The sequence below is a fragment of the Bos javanicus genome, chromosome 14 (genome assembly GCF_032452875.1).
Source record: "Bos javanicus breed banteng chromosome 14, ARS-OSU_banteng_1.0, whole genome shotgun sequence".
NCBI classification, from domain to species: Eukaryota; Metazoa; Chordata; class Mammalia; order Artiodactyla; family Bovidae; genus Bos; species Bos javanicus.
In genome coordinates, this window is record NC_083881.1 from 28,314,658 (window position 1) to 28,331,605 (window position 16,948).

A 16,948-nucleotide genomic window follows, 5' to 3' on the forward strand; every position below is an offset into this window, starting at 1 on the left:
AGGAGGAGAAGAGAATGGATGGAGTAGGCAACTGGCAGATTTTCCATTCATAATACATATAAATTTCTAGTAAAGCAGAGCTCATTAGAAGCTTCTCCAGTAAATTAAGTTGGTTACGATGGAAAGCTTCTATGTAGAAATGAAGATAAAGCAGGAACTTCAACTTGTTCTGTATGTAAAACATCAGTGGTTTGTTTCTGTGTGAACCTAAGTATCTTGTGGCTTCTTAGTCTGTACAGAAGAGGGAACTCTTTCAAGTACAGTCCTCACTGCTCAATAATGTTGGAAATAATGATCCTAAGGCAGTAGTTTCCAAAACTTATGCCATACAAATATATACAGTTAAGGTGCTTCCTGATATCGCAGCTTCTTGAATATCCCACTCTAGGAAAATCTGATACATTTGATCAGAGGCCTGGTGTGCAAACATCTCGGGTGATTCTGGTGCTAGTGATCACTGTGCTAAATTTTGAATCAATTCAGCACAATACAACTGACTGTGAAAAGCACCACTCAGCCTTACCAATGAATTGCTGAATATCCTTGAGTTTTCTCCAGGTTAAATGTGGGAAGTGAGGGAAAAAGAGGATCAAGAGTAGCTTTTTTGAGCTCAGCAGTTGAGTCAGTGGCCCCACTGTAAGCACCTTTGCAGAGAGTGAATCAGAAGGAGTGATTGCGCTTTTCTTTCTCCCACCACTAAGGATAGGTCACCCTTGTACATATTCTCACATTTCTTCTCTACCCAATTTGAAAATTTATCCTAGTTTTATTTTTTTGTTATATAATTGTCTCAGGAATTATTTATGTTTTATAATCGTATGTACAACAAAGATTTAAACTTAAAATTTTTGCATTTAAATTGTTTCATGGCTTACTGCCAGTCTTTTTATAACATGTCTAAACCCACCTTTGACATTTTAATTTTGAATCTAACTTACTACCATCATCAATTGTTTTTTTTTTTAGGAAAAGTAATTTGGTAATTATTAAAGCACTTCTAGATCCAAAAAATGCCTTTCTTTGGCCATGATATGTGAACAACAGTTTTATCTGGATATAGAAATCTTGGGTCACAGTCTTTTCATTCAGGCTTTGTTTTATAGTTTTCTATTTATAGTATATTATTTATAGTTTTATATTATGGAGAAGTCTGAGACCAGCCTAAATTTTCTTTCTTTGGAAATAGCTGTTTCTCTTTGTGTGCACAAAATTTATTCTTGCAGTGTGAACATGTGTGTGGAATGTGTGCAATGTGGGTCTCATAATTTTCCTTATTCCTTCATTTATAGGCCAAGTTTTTTTTATTCTCCCTAGTAATGTCAAAAAATAATACTGAATCTTGGTCCTTCAGTGCCATTGGTTCCTATCTTTATTATTGTTCTTTGCATTTGGAGAATTTCTCAGAATTGAACTTCCATGTCATGGATTTGACTGTTGACTCTCTAATTTGTAAGGCTTCCTGTTCCTCACAGACAGCAGTAGTTTGTTTACATTATCACATCCGTGTCTCCTTTTATACCTGTTGTTTTCTTACCTGAAGCCCTTGTTTCAGAGTCCATCTTGATTTTATCGAGCACAAAGATGATTGTTGAAATTTCTGCTTCCTGTAATTACCATTTTTAGAAACTCCTTCCTTTTCCATAGCTTCTTTACCTTTCTCTTTTTAAAAATTAAAGTACAGTAAAGTTGAAAAATAACTTTTGCTGCCTCTTTCTGGTCAAGTGCTCCCTTCCCCCTTCTAGTAAGTAATTCTCTGATCTTTTCTCTGTCTCCGTAAGGCATTTTCCATAATTTCACATAAATGAAATTATAATATGTGAACTTTAACACTGGAGTCTTTTACTCAGCACTGTATCTTTGGAATTTATGTTTTGCCAATCAGTTCTTTGTTCCTTTTAATTACTACCATTCCATTGTATGGATTTACCACAATTCATTAACCAATCATTCTTTTGAAGGACATCTGGTTGCTTTCAGATTTGGAAAATAAAAGCTTCTATAAATGTTTGTATTGTATAAATCCTTAACAAAATTAAAAAAAGTCTTACAGTGAAAGTCGCTTTTTTGGGGTGTACAGTTCTGTGAATTGTAACACATTTGTAGATTTGTGTAACTACCGCAACCAGGTTATAGTATCCCCCAGATTATCTTTTTCTGCCCTCTTCGTCTTTTATCTTTCCCCTATGTCTATCTGAATTCATTGCAGTTTGGTTAGTGTCTTTGTGTGTGTGTGTGTGTGTGTGTGTGTGAAAAAAATATTTTAAGACTCCTGGCTTTTTCTTTAAACCAGACAGAGATCATCTGGATCAGGTGTTTGCCCTGAAATAGGTTGGTTTCTGTGTGGTGCTTTAGTGCTGATGTTAGTTGCATATTGTCTTTCCATGGCAGATGCGAAGATGAGAGAGCCATGATGTATTGAGTTGGCCAAAACATTTGTTTGGGTTTTTCCAGAAGATGCAATGGAAAAACCTGAAAAAAGTTTTTGGCCAACCCAGTATGTTGATTTGACAAGTTAAGTGATTCATCAGTGAAGGCTAAGAGGGAGAGCCAGTGCCGTGGACATGCTAGTAGCTAAAACTTGACTCTCCTTAGACTTTGAAACCACCACATCAGGAAATCATTTCCCCCACTAATTAACTGTTTGGCATTTGGGACATCATGTATCCTTGCCATTTTTTCCCTGGTACTGTTACTCATTTGTGTATTTCCTCTTAGACATGCTTGTGTTTGCACTCTAGCTTTCCAGCAAAAATTGCTTTCAAATACTCTGGGCATCCTAGTGATGAAGGATGTGTTCCTTGTCTGTTCTAGTCCTTTTTGGCTCCATAAGAAAGGACAAATCAGTGGTGTTTGCTAGGATTTCCTTTACTGGTTATGCCTCTCTTCTTTTTTAAATAAAAGGAGCGGCAAGTCATTATCCTAGTATTCACTTTTAATATGACACCTTCTGTCTTGTATTCAGCTGAAATTCCTCAAAGCTTCTGATACCCTGGAAGTCACACTTCCCCAGGTGACCTTGGGTAAAGTAGGGTTTCTTAAATGACACATGAAATGGAACTACTTGTAACAGAAAAGACTTAATATTTGTAAGAGAAAAATTTGCCTGGATTAAAATCTCTTCATCAAAAGAAAGTTAAGTAAGTACTTAAGTAATACTTTAAAGGAAGTAAAAAAACGTGCTAGGAACTGGTAGGAATTTAACATAACTGACCAAAGACAGTTATATATAAAAACTCCTGTGAATTAGTTTAAGAAAAAAATAGTCCCATACAGAAATGGGCAAAAGATAAGGATAGTCCTTTTAAGAGAAAGGAAACAAGTATGACTAGTATAAAAAGGTATTCAGTCTTAATTCAGGAAATGAATTAAGAGTTAATTCAAGACTAAAATGAGAAAATATTTTTTATATCTACTCACTTGGCAAAATTAAGAAATTTGATAATAGCAAGTATTGGAAGGAGTGTATACCAACAGAATGTCTTACGTGTTTGCAGATGGGCGCATTAAATTGATACAGCAGGTAGTTTGGGGCAGGTAGTTTTGCATTTTCTTAACAAAGCTGAACATTTCAGTACCTTACAATTCAGCAGTTCTCCTCTAGGATATGCACCTAAGAAAAACTTCCCACATACCCCAGATACATACAAGAACATTCTTAGAGTGTAGTTGACAGTAGTAAATAGCAGGAAACAACCTAATGTCATCCACAGGAGCAGTGCTTGCCTGATACGGGTTTTTTGAGAGTACGTTTCATACATCATGGCTCTTTACCCCAAAAATGTATCGTGTATATTTTCTAAGGATAAGGTTGTTCTCTTAGTTACCATGATATTCTTTCAGTTCGCCCACAGTGTCCTTTTAAGTGTTTTGGGTTTTTTAGCTCTTTTTTTTTTTTTTTTTTTTGTAGTATAGGATCTATAAAGATTGGAACAACCCAAGCAATTTTGAATAATAACTATTTTAGAACATCTATGCTAACATGACTTCATATCTTTGTCTTCTCCAAGTTTGAGAAACTTTTTTCCTGTACTTTCTTTCTTTTTTTTTTTTTCAGGCAGAGAAAGATTTATTATGAGAAGAAAGAAAGTGACTGGCTTTAGAGAGAAACCAGTGCTCACCCTTTACAGCCAACCCTCCTTAGTTTATCTTTAGCCCACAGCTGGGGTCTTGTGATCACGGGTCTCACAGCAGGTTTTCCTGTACTTTCTAATAGAACTTTTGTAATTTAAAATTTTACATTTAGTTTTGTGGTTACTGTAATTTCCTTTCTTTTCTTACTATGTTTATGTTTTTCTTTAAGTTGTTGAGCTGACTTGTGGTAACAGACAAGAAGTGTAAAGAGCTAATTTCATCTTGTCATTGCTAGAGGTTTTTTTTTTATTGACTAATTTTTTTCTTCCCCTTCTGGTTATTTTGGCAGTGGAGGAATTCCCCACCTTTCTTTGCCAGCACAGCACCCTATGGAGGAGATGATCACACATAGCCTGTTGAGTTATATAAAACTTGGAAAGTTCTGGTTATATAAAACTTGGAAAGCCAGATTTTCTCATTTATAGTGAAAGGGTAGTTGTGAAGCGTAAAGCTAAAGGAAAAATTAATGCCAGTGTCATTGTAGTATTTGTATAGTTCTTCATTTTTAGATTTGAACACACAATTTTGTTATATTTGATTAAAATCAAGCTTGACAAGGAAAAAAAAAAAAACAGGCAAGACGGATCCTCTAAATGAAATAGGTAATTCAGAGACCAGAAAGTAATTTATAAAACAAAACTTGATTTGTTAAGATTCGTATGTAAAAAGAAGAAAACCAGAAAATGTTCTTGGAAATGAAAAACACTATCAAATTTAAAAAAAAAAAATCTTTTTAAGCAAGTGGATTAATACAGTGTTAATGTTTTAGTTCTGAAATTTTAAATCAAAGAAATTTCCAAATGTGGAGCAACAATGATGAAAAATACAAGGAGTGGAAGACATGGTGGAAAGGAGATCCACTGCCTCTAAAGGAAAAAACAGTCAGAGGGCAGAATGATTAAAGAGAACTTTCCAGAGCCAAGAGATGTATGTTTTCAGAATGAATGGGCTCACTGAGGAACCAGCAGGATTATTTAAAACTTTAAAAGAAAAAAAGGTAAAGAGACAAGCTTTCTGAGCAAAAGACAGATTATATGCCTACTACCTATAAGCCACAAAGGAAGGAGAGTCAGACTACTGTCAAAATTCTCTCATCTACAACTCTGGACACATACACAGTCTGATTTTGTTGTGTAGGGGAATGGGGCATAGAATCAGGCTCTTGAAGATGAGTGTTAAATTATATCAGTGAGGGACGAGTGCAAAATAAAATTTTCAGGTGTATAAGAGCTTAGCTACATATCCTAGAAAAACTTGAAGAGGTATTTCAGCAGAATGAAAAAGGAATTCAAGAAGGATGACAGCTGCTAGCTGGTTACATTAGAATATCCTCTGTAGAGACTCTATGCGTTTTGAGTCAGACAGTCCTCATTGTAGAGTGAATCTCAGGGCTGTAACCATCTGCCTGCTCTGTCTGTTAAATGGCATTGTGGTCTTTGAAGCCTGACAGAGACACGAGCCCTTGGTTGGGATGCCCTGAGCACTCATGGTTGGAGTTGCTCTATGATTCTAGGATTCTTTGCGAGTCCTTAGCACCTAATGCTTGGCCTATAGTAGGCAAAGTCAAGGACGGTCACTGGAACTAAAATAGTGAGCTCTGTTGTAGAGAAGAAGAGAGTATAGCATTCACTGTGATAAATTGCTCATCATATACAATGGGAGGGCTTCCTTCATAGCCCAGTCAGTAAAGAATCTGCCTGCAGTGCAGGAGACCTGGGTTCAATCCCTGGGTCAGGAAAATCCCCTGGAGAAGGAAATGGCAACCCACTCCACTGTTCTTGCCAAGAGAATCCCATGGACAGAGGAGCCTGGCAGGCTACAGTCCACGGGGTCACAAGAGTTGGACACGACTTAGCGACTAAACCACCACAACCATACAGTGGGAATCAATAATGTATATATTAGTATGCCAGTTAAAGTTACAGTGGTAGCCTGTCCGAGGAAGTTAAAATAGAAAGGACTTGAGGAGGGTAGGGGAGCTTTACTTTCTTTAACTTGCAATTGAGTGTGTTACTGCAAAATAAAAAACTGCTAATGTCTGGAGTATATTTGCCCAGTATAAATTCGAGTCTACATAGCCATCTTAACTATTTAGGTAACATTTTACTGAAACTTTACTTTGTTATAATGACTGCATCATTTAACTTCTACTGTATTCTTTCATTCTTACAAGTCCTTATTGATCAGTAAACAGACTGAGGTGAGATTTTTAGTTTAATAGATTTTTAATTCCATATAAGAAATAATTAGTGTTTTTGAGTACCTGTAACTTTGGGGTACAGTTCTAAAATATGATACTCTTTCCTTAGAAAGAGATGAAGCCCTGCAGCTTAAACTGAAACAAGCAAGATATAATTGTAATAAAATCCCTATTAAATAGTTTCAATTTCCAGAACAGTCTGTATAATTTAGTCATTTATGCTATTTTATATTGTTGAGTATTTCCAAAGAGTAAGTTTTAGTCCCTGATAGAAGTTTTTTCACAGTTGGAGCAATATTGATTCTGAGATGAGATGATGTTAGGTCTGTCTCAGAGTAATCAAGTTTGTGTTGATACAGAGGAAATTACTTGAACAGTAGGTATATCTTTGTCAACAGTAAACATTTTCCTGGCAGTTCTATACTGCTTTTTCTCAAGTGGAACATTTAGTTTAATGCTTTCTCATTGTCAGATTATAGTTGTTAACTGTTGTATGGTTGAAGTTGTCTGTTAGTGAGTTCATTATGGTGAACAGAAGCAAACTCAGTGTATAAAATCCCACTTTTCATTTGATCCTCACTGTAATAAAAGATTTCTCTGGAAGATAGGTTTTGGCCCAGGATGTATCATACTTGATAGAATAAACTTACATATTTAAGTGAGTAATTCTATGTTAAGACATTGGGTGTTCTTCTGAATAGTCAAGATGGTTCCATTTTTATTGTAGTAACACTCTATTGTTAGCTTCATAAATAACTCATATCTATTACGGTGTGAACAATCATCCTTAAATTGAATGGTATTTCAACTGTTTCTTTTTCTTCAGCAGCAAATGCATGATTACAGTCAACCCTCCATGTCCACAGATAAGAACCTGTCGATATGGAACCCATGGATACAGAGGGCCAGCTACTGTGAGGGCCTTGAGCGACCTTGGATTTTGATATCCACGGGGGTACTGGAACCACCTCCCTGCAGCACATAAAGTAAAAGACCTAGGATGTAAAAAAGCTACATGTAAACAGATTCACTTACGAATGACAGTCTGGAATATAATAAGTTTATTATTTTCATTTTATCATAGTCCAAAACCTCCCTCCAAAATAGGGTTGCATGTTGATTCCTCTGCTTGTTTTTAAGAACTTGTTACTGGGTCCCAGATAAGTTCCCCCCGCACCCCTGCCCCCACCAGAACCCTATCGTGAATCTTGCGCTAGTCATCCTTTATCACCATATATTTAGACCCTGTGTGTTCTCTTCTTAACTGTTCCCTTATTCATTCAACAGATAAAGGTTTACCAGTAAGCCGCTTAAGGTAAATAGCCCTTGCTTTGTAGAACTAAGAGTTTGGGGAAAGACAAATATAATTGTAAAATTTTGTAGTTTTCACTGTTGAAAACTTCATGACTCTTATGGAATTTTTTTGCTAAGTATTTTATATTTTTTTCTGCTGTTTTAATTTGTATTTTCAGTCTTCCCAGTTGTTTGCTACAAGCTTATAGTGATGTCCTATATTGTGTGACTGTACTAAATTCACATATCAATTCTAGTAGTTCTAATAGAACATCTAGGATTTCCTGCCTAACAGTCATATCATCTGCCAGTAGAGACCATTTTCTTTTTGATTTTTATGCTTTTTTCTTAAAGTTTATTACTTATATAGTGTTAAAAGGAAGTAAGTCATTTACCTGTAATGTTTAGGTGATGACCCCTCTGAGGACACTGAAGAAAATTTTTGTTTTAAACTCTCTCCTACCTTTAAGGGTATGGGAGTTCTTAGCTCATCTGTTAAGCTGTGTCAAAAAGACATGGGCTGGCGAGTAAACTTCCTCCCAGAGTTCATCTCCACAGGCCGAATTCTAGGTGTTGGTCTTGAGATCTCCTGTGCCTTTGCTGAAATCTGGGTGGGGAAGAGCCGTCAGATACCTGTATCTGCTTGGTTGATACCTAGCCCTCTATTCATGGAGAAGAGAGGGAGGAGAGATTTTTCTGCAGACTGTTTTCTTGTTTTGTTTTTTTTTTTTGAATTGTCATTTGTTATTAAAAGTAAAAATTGAGTTCTGTGAATCACTTTTGGAAAGTTTGTATCCTAAAGATGTCTGAAGTGCTGTCTCCTGAACCAGCGCTAGAGGCTTCATCCTTTTCCAGGTCTGCTGGGCCTTGGCTCCTTTGTGTAATTCAGGTTTCCTGTCTCCCTGTGTTACTTCTGTGTCATATGTACTTGGTTTTAAAACAACACTAAAGGTTATATCACTGATAGATAGCTCGTTTTTCCTTAGTCTCATGCTTTTAGTGGTCTATGAGTAATAGCATATCCAGAGATTTCTCATAGTCAAATGTTTATTTAATACTGACAGTATCAAGCACTGTTCTAGATCTTGTCATATAAATGTGGGGTACTTGAGGGTTTTTTCCTAAAGCAGAGGTGTTGATGACCTTGTAGACTTCAGGAGGAATTGAATTTTGTTGAAGGACTTTATACCATGCTGAGGACTTGCAAATTTGTATACTCACGCTGGACCTTTCCTTCTTTCTCTAGACTCATGTATCTAATTGCCTATGTAACATCGTCACAGTTGTTTCATAAGCATCTTAAATCCAATATGGCTTCTGTTTCTTTGTCTGCCCCAGACCTGCTCCCCCTTTGTAGAGGGCCATTGTCCTTCCAGAATAATTTGTTATTTCTCTTTCACACTCCATATGTAAACCAGTCTGTTGGTCAGTCTTGTTGGCTCTGTTTTCAGAATATATCCTGAATCCAAGTGCTTCTCACTAGCCCTGCACCCTTCATTATTATCATTACCATGTTGGAGGATTGTTGTGCTGTCCTTACTGCCTTCCTGCACCTACCTGTGCTCCTCTCCACACTCTGTTATCATCAGAACAGCCCATAAGAGATCCTTTTGGGACAAGTGAGACTGGATTCAGTTTTCTCATGCTTTTCTGAAGTTAGTATCAAAGTATTACTAACCTCAAAATACATCAAGAAATATTCTTTCTTTTCCTTATCTCTAATTCTGGGATAATTAATCAAATGCATTTATGAAACCATGAATCTGGTAGTTTTTAGTTTTTTAATTGTCAGTTAAAGTTCTTTAGTTTTTATAAGTCTCTTCAAGTCTTCTTTTTACTGTTGAGTTTGTTTTGGCACGTTGTATTTAATAAATAATATTTTTAGCAAGTTGTTGGTTTTGTCTCAAACATTTTTGGCACATTGGCATTTGGGACCCTATGGACTGTAGGGTCCTTTTCCAGGTCATGTAGGTCTTCCAGGGTCCTCTGTCCATGAGCTTCTCCAGGCAAGAATACTGGAGTGGGTAGCCATGCCCTTCTCCAGGGGATCTTCCCCACCCAGGAATTGAGCCGGAATCTCCCACATCACATGCATATACTTTTTACTGTCAGAGCCACCAGGGAAGCCTCATATTGGTGTTAATCAGATCAGATCAGTTGCTCAGTCATGTCCGACTCTTTGCGACCCCATGAATCGCAGCATGCTAGGCCTCCCTGTCCATCACCAGCTCCCAGAGTTCACTCACACTCACGTCCATCGAGTCAGTGATGCCATCCAGCTATCTCGTCCTCTGTCGTCCCCTTCTCCTCTTGCCCCCAATCCCTCCCAGCATCAGAGTCTTTTCCAGTGAGTCAGCTCTTCGCATGAGGTGGCCAAAGTACTGGAGTTTCAGCTTTAGCATCATTCCTTCCAAAGAAATCCCAGGGCTGATCTCCTTTAGAATGGACTGGTTGGATCTAATAGTATTTTAAATTTTTTTTAGCTATATCAGTCTTCATATTATTTATGCTTTCTTTTTTTAAAAATGAGTCTTTTCTAGAGATTTTTCTATTGTTAGCTTCTTTTACCTCCTCCCCCCAACATCAGTGTTTATTTTTGTTTTCTTGTGCTGTCTTTGTTTTTTGTTTTCTGTTAAATTGTTCTCCTGGGTCTTATATTCTACTTTGGGGGACTTAACTGCTGCTCCTTTCCTAACATACTGAGTGGATGATGAGCTCATTTTTCAGCTGAAAAGTATATATATTTTCAAATCAACACTTGTAAATTTCTAAGTGCTATTTGAGGGCTTAGATTTAGTATATTGTACTGGTGTAAAAACTTTGGAGTTTTTGTTATGGTTTTTTGGGAGACTTTTAGAAGTGTTTTAGAATTTCCAGTGTGGAAACATTTCGTCGTTGTTACCTGTTTGCTGTTAAAATTGATGTCAGAAAATGTGATCTGTATGATACCTATTCCTTGGTATTCAGGTTCGTTTTCTGGTCTAACATGTAGTTCCTTTTTGTAATTGTTCATTGTGTACCCTGCTGTAATTATTTGGCTCAGTTTTCTGTTTTCTGTATATTCAGTCTTTATTTTCACCAATTTGTCTTTATCAATTACTGAGAGAAATGTGTCTAATTCTCCTACTACAATTAAGAACCTATCAGATTTTCTTTGTAATTCTGACAACTTTTAATATATGTAAAGTTGTATTTTTAGCTTAATACTGCTGTAATTATAAAATGTTTTTCATTCAGTATGTGATTGTTTATCTCTAACAATGGTTTTTGCCTTTAGAATCCACTATAACTGTATATATCAATCAAGTATATACAGTTGATTGATTCAGTCTTCATCTGGCTTGTTTTTCAGTATTTTTAACTTTTCTGTCTCCTTATGTTTAAGGTTAATTTCTTGTAAATCATTTTTTAATACAAATTTGAGCTCTTTTGTGGTTCTGTTGAACCTACATGTTTTGATGGCTTTATTTAAATGTGTATTTCTGCTGCTTTATATTTGTGCTTTCTCATTAATCATTTCATGGGGAAGAATGAACAGTGAGCCATTTGTTACCTCCTGTGTTTTATAATCCAGCTAATTATAGCAGGCTTCACCATTTCTTGTACAAATCTGTTTCCTTCAGCTGAGAAATACACTTCCTTTATGTTTAGGCTGATTTTTTTTTTAAGCTTTAGGTACCTTGTAAAATTAGACTGTAACTTCCTGGTTCCAAATTATTATTACTTTTTTCCAATTGTGGGGGGTCTTTTTCCTTTATGCTGTTGGATTTTTGTTTTTGTTTATCCTTTTGGAAATTAGCTCGCTTTGTGTCTGTTTTCATTTTTGTTTTATTCTTTAATTTCAGAATATCCCACTGATACTTATGGGTGCATAAAATAGTTTATTGGTGGTTATTTGTATAGTAGGACATTTATTTGTTAAACTTTCTGTGTTAAATACTGTTATTCAAGTTGTAGAAATATACACAAATGAAGAAGGAAGGGCTTCAGTAACAAAGAACTTTAGGTTGTCTTTAAAATCTTAAATAATTTTCTGATGTCACAGAGGATGGGACATCAATTTTACCTTTTTCAAAGTATGCACATATTTATTATGGAATCTGTATTACTCATGAAAAAGGAGTAGTGAAACCAAAAATAGAGTCTTAGGATGTATTAGACACAAGTGGCTTTCAAACTATGGTCCTTGGACTGGAAGCATTAGGATCACTTGTGAACTTGTTAGAATTGTAGGCTCAAAAAATAAGTATTGCGGGTGGATATTTGGTTAAAAACCATCATGAAAACGTCACTCAGTTTAACTTTTGTTCAAGGGATACCTGCTTTCTTAAAAGGAATTATTAGTAATAAGTATTAATATTTATTCATATGAAGAATTATGCTGAATGTGAGAGTATGACATGGAGAAATTAACACTGAAAGCTTAATTGAATGCAACTCTAATGCACCTCTTTTCCTTTCCTCCTGACCCTACCTCAGCCAGTAGTTTTCAGATTGCTTCACAGAACTTAACAGTCTATTTGATACTTAACCATCAAGAACTCATGGAAGGGGCTAGAAATACATTTATTGTAGCAGCCTCACGTAAACAAAATTCTGTGGGAAAACAGGGCTGTGGAAGGGACCTATAATCTCTTGAACTGGGTCTTTGTATTTGGAATTGTTTATTTTAAAATGGCTTGTGGTACTCCCACTGAGGTGTGTGTAGGTAATAGTGAATCGTTTTTGCCTAACTACTTGAATTAGTATTTGAAGAACTTCTTATGGACATGGTTTTCTTTCTGTGTGCATCTAATTTAAATCGCTAAACAATGATGATGTTTCCTTAAAGGTCTTTGTGTTTTTCTTTCAGGAGAGAAATAGAAACAAACAATAACCCTATGAAGATGTCCTGTTAGAATCACAACACTAATGATGTAGACTCTGGAAATGCCTAATAAGTCAAAGACAACGTTATTAAAGCTTTTTTCTGCTTAAGGTGACATCTTTGAACTCTAACAACACAGAATTGACTCTTCTTGTAATGGTTTTCATCAGCGCGTCTGCCCTTATACTCTCACCAAACACACTTGAGAACTGTAACTCCGTCAAGCACTTTCTGTCCTGAAGCTTTTACCAGTATCTGCTGTCTTTTGTAATTATGCATCCTAGCTAAGGCACAGAAGACTGAATGAATGCAAGGATTCATTAACTCTTTGAATTTGTTAAATACTAACAGTTAACCATTAGAAGTGGTTCAATGATGTAAGAGTCACACTGCTTCAACTTTTTCTTTGTTGTAGTTTTTAAATTGTCAATTTTTAGCTATTTGACAGATTAAAAGCAAAAGAATCATGCCATACTTAGTCCTGGAGTTCAAGTCTAAATGTTTATGTGAAAATTATTGTAGTAAACTTTTAATATGGCAAAGCAACCTTAAGCTCTATTTTAGCCAAATGAAACATAATCTGAGATTATATTAGAACATTTCCCTTGTCTTCAAACTGTTTGGTGTAACAGAATATTGATATGCAGCTTGGTGGGTCTCACCAGTTAATGCACATTCTTCTCCCCTCCTTCCCCCAATAATATGTATACTGAAAAATGTGCATTTGTCTGAGGAATTATTTTGTTTGCTACCACTTAATGAATCTCAAAATTTTGAGTAATGTACCTCAGTCTAATCAGACTTTTTATGACCTTTATAACTACATTTAAAACCCTTAATTCCTATTTCTGGGTGTTTGCGAGCCTGATTGCTATCATGAAGTAAAAATTTATTACTCTAGGTATTCACTAGCTAAATAAACATAGTTCTTGTTTAGCAAGCATATATTGTTCCTCAAGTCCTTTCTCCGGCTTTTGCGGTGTCCTGGCATCCTTAAAATATTTGAAAATATGGCCTTGATCCATGGATTAAATCAGTATCTAAGTGAATGTGTTGATGTTTTATTGATCAGATCTATATAAATGGGAATACAGCATATATCTGGGTATTCTTATAGTTATCTTTTTAACATCTTATTTTTTTCATTAATGACATATCAACGTTAATTTTGTATCTTGAAACAAATTGATTTTGTATAATTAAACGTGTCAAGCATCTGTATTACCTGATTTGATGGCATATGGTTATGAAATAATGTACTGCCCCTTATATTACGGTTCCAAAAGGAGAAAGCTATGTAGAAAGATACATTAAGGATGGAAATAGCAATATAGTAGATTTGAATACCTTGGTGTTTTGCGTTACTCCACTTATGTTTACATCATGTTTAGAAATGTTTTCATTACTATGGTCTTTGGTCACTTCAACTCAAAAATTTAGTGACAGATATTTCTTTGAGGCTTTCATTTATATGATTTTTTTTGTACAATATTTTCTTAAAATGTACAAATACTGTATTCAGGTGAAAAAAATACAGTATTTGTAGATAAATGTAGTGACTTCACAGTGCTTTGGTAGTCCCAGCATAGTTATCAGTGTTTACTGAAGGGAACATCAAAATATTAATAGTGTATTACAAAAATCAAGACTTTCTTAAAGGAAAATTGCACCTATTTTACCTTTTTCAGAGTAAGCCATGAAATCTTGTAAGATATCTCTTAACTATTTATAATGAAAGTTGGCGTTTGGGTGTAGTCCCCGCAGCAGCGTTCCACGTCCCTTGGGTTACATGGTGGGACGGGTCAGAGGACTGTTGTCACTCTGAAGGTCCTGTGGGAGAAAACTGTGCAGGAGTGACCTGTAGAAAGGCTCTGAGTCCTCTGAGCTGCTCTTTTTCTTGGTGCTTTATTAGCAACTCTGAATATTTTTTATAAAACTAGTTGTTATTATTCACAGATCGAAACTTGTTTAATTTACAGTAGGTTTCTGTGTAAGAAATGTCACAGAACACTCAGCAGGCAGGCTGATTGCAATAGCAGACTCAGAAGTGTCACCTGTAATTCTACTCGTGGTGAGGAGTTCCTCCCAGTGCCTTTAACCTGGATTTCTAATATTAAGTGAAATGGGTGCAGCATTCCTTTGGGAAAAACAAAAACAAAACTTTTCAATCGGTGAATTTTTTTTTTCCCCCTCATTTAAGTTTTCTTCAGAGTACCTACTTCTCTCCCTTCTTGGTCTGTCAATGTACAGCAGAATGTTTTTCCTCTTAAGTGAAAGGATCGCAGGTTGTCCCATTAGCACAAGGAATGGGAGGTTTCTTAACTCCCGGGACCCAGAAGAGTGAGAAATTGGGCTCTTCAACAGGAGACTGACCCGATATTTTGAGCAATCACAGATTGAGACATTATTGGCCCAGTAAACTCCTTGCCTAATGTTTTTCCAAGATCCGGTTTGAATGTTTCTTAATTAAAGTTTATCTTATATGGGTGTTTTATTTTGAAAGGTATTATATATAGTTTGTATATTTAACAGTAAGGGGGAAAATGTAACCAAAATTAGTATTCTTTCTCTATACATATTGGTACTTGAAGACTCCTTTCAGAAGAAACCCCAGCCTTTTCCTGAGTTCAGTCCTTGTTTTAACTTAAGTGATCTTTTTAATTCTGAAGCTGTGTTCTTTTTGAATACCATGCATGGGGGTTAAAGCTGATGTTAAAACAGTTTGCAATAAAAAAAAAAAAAGAATCAGCTTAAGTCATTTAATCATTTCAAGTGCATTCTGCATCCTATAAACATAAGTTTGAGAAATTTAAGAGAATTGTGTTTCATTAAGTTTTGCATATCTTTTGTTATGCCATGTAAATTCCCTTTTTCATATGATTAAAGAAAGGTTATGATAAAATGATTAGTTCATTTACATTCACTTGTAGCAATTACATGAGAATTTGAATTTTGTCGTGTTTGGGTTTGTTCATTCCTGTGAATGATGGTACAGTTAGGTGAGATTTTCTGTTATGGTACCCAAACTCACCATTTGGTCCTCTTAATCTTTGAGGGTTTCAATAAAAATTGTTCACTCATATCTGTGTTCTTTCCATTTTATCTTTATAAATATACATTGCCTTCCAGAAAAATGTTAACGTTTTTGCCAACTCTGTTAGGAATTTCCTGATTGACATATTTCTCAAGTACAAATAGATTATATCACTTTATTTAGTTGGCCATTTGAAATTAAGTAGGGGAATTATAGAGAGGAGGAAGGCTAACAGTTTATCCTAATCTTTATCCACTCCAGTGAGCTTATTGAATTACATACCATTAATACTAAACTTAGAGGAAAAGAGAAAGAGGCTTATTTAATGGGAGGAAGTCTTGGTACCAGCTGTCTAATGACCATAACCTCCCATTCTTGGGACCAGGGAATGCTTTTTAATAGTGTGTACATTATCCTTTGGGCTGGTTACAGCTTATGGAGGTAGGGTGGTGGTGACTCTGAATGGTGTGTTGGTAATCGTAGCTGGGCTCTGTAAAGCACTTGTTCAGACGGGGGAAACCAGAGTTTAGTTTTGTGCTGCATACAACACAGTTAGCCTGCGATCAGGACATTGTTTTACAGACACCCCAGGTGTCCACACTGTGGCATCACTGGAAGCCCCCTTCTTACTGTTCATCTCCTAAAGAGAAGGTTTGCCTCACTTCAGCAGCTTATATTTGAGGCTACTTGTTTCTGGTTGGGACTCTTACTTGCTTGGCTTTATCTTCATGACATTAGATTCAGTAATTCTAGTCTAGGAACAATCTTGCAGTTAGAAGCTAAGTGACCTAAGTTGTTTGCTTGCTTAGTTGACCCATGAACAACACAGGTTTGAACTACATGGGTCCACTTGTACATGGACTTTTTTTAGTAGTAAATATGAGTGTACTACACAATCAGGTTGACTGAATCCATGGACTCGGTCATTTCCTAATCTTGACGTGTAATCTTTCCCCATCTCTCTTGGTGCATCACAGTGAGGAGCAGAAGTCCCTTGTAAATCACCCACAGATAGGACAGTTTAAATACAATTTATTTATGAACATTGCACTAAATTCAGAATGTGTCTAGTCCATAACTTGAGTTACTTGTACAACATTGGAACTAATTGTAAATAAAAGTTGTTATAAAATTTAGTGTTCAAGTAACATGTGAGTTCAGAGTTTGTAGCACTGTGGGTTGGGGCTTCCACATCCTGCTACCCTGGGCCCTTCCAAAGAATACCCCTTACGTAACACAGCCAGAGGTTAGCTGCTGGAATGTCATTTTGAAACATTGTTGGCTACTTCTGACATGTTTGTAACCCGAGTAGAATTATTGTATAGAGGAGGATTTTAGAATTGGAAATTGGAAAGTCAAACAGTCACTCTTTTTTTATCCCCCCTTAGGAAATTTACCCATTTCATGGATAGGTTGCAGTTGC

The 16,948-nt window shown here is 36.0% G+C and overlaps 1 protein-coding gene across 21 annotated transcripts in view; it reads left to right on the forward strand.

The window, feature by feature from the left end:
• The window catches only part of YTHDF3 (YTH N6-methyladenosine RNA binding protein F3), a 34,895-nt gene extending 19,324 nt beyond the window's left edge, over positions 1 to 15,571 (forward strand). For 12 of the 21 annotated variants that reach the window (XM_061438840.1, XM_061438847.1, XM_061438845.1 and 9 more), the window contains 3 exons: positions 7,158 to 7,317; positions 7,619 to 7,646; positions 12,477 to 12,537. In XM_061438840.1, coding sequence (XP_061294824.1) covers positions 7,158 to 7,316 — 159 coding nt within the window. In that variant the 3' untranslated portion in view covers position 7,317; positions 7,619 to 7,646; positions 12,477 to 12,537. Of the gene's footprint in view, positions 1 to 4,054; positions 4,882 to 7,157; positions 7,318 to 7,618; positions 7,647 to 12,476 lie in introns of those variants that run through there. The other 9 variants (XM_061438854.1, XM_061438851.1, XM_061438855.1 and 6 more) reach the window with 5 other exon arrangements.
• The last annotated feature ends 1,377 nt before the right edge of the window (positions 15,572 to 16,948 follow it).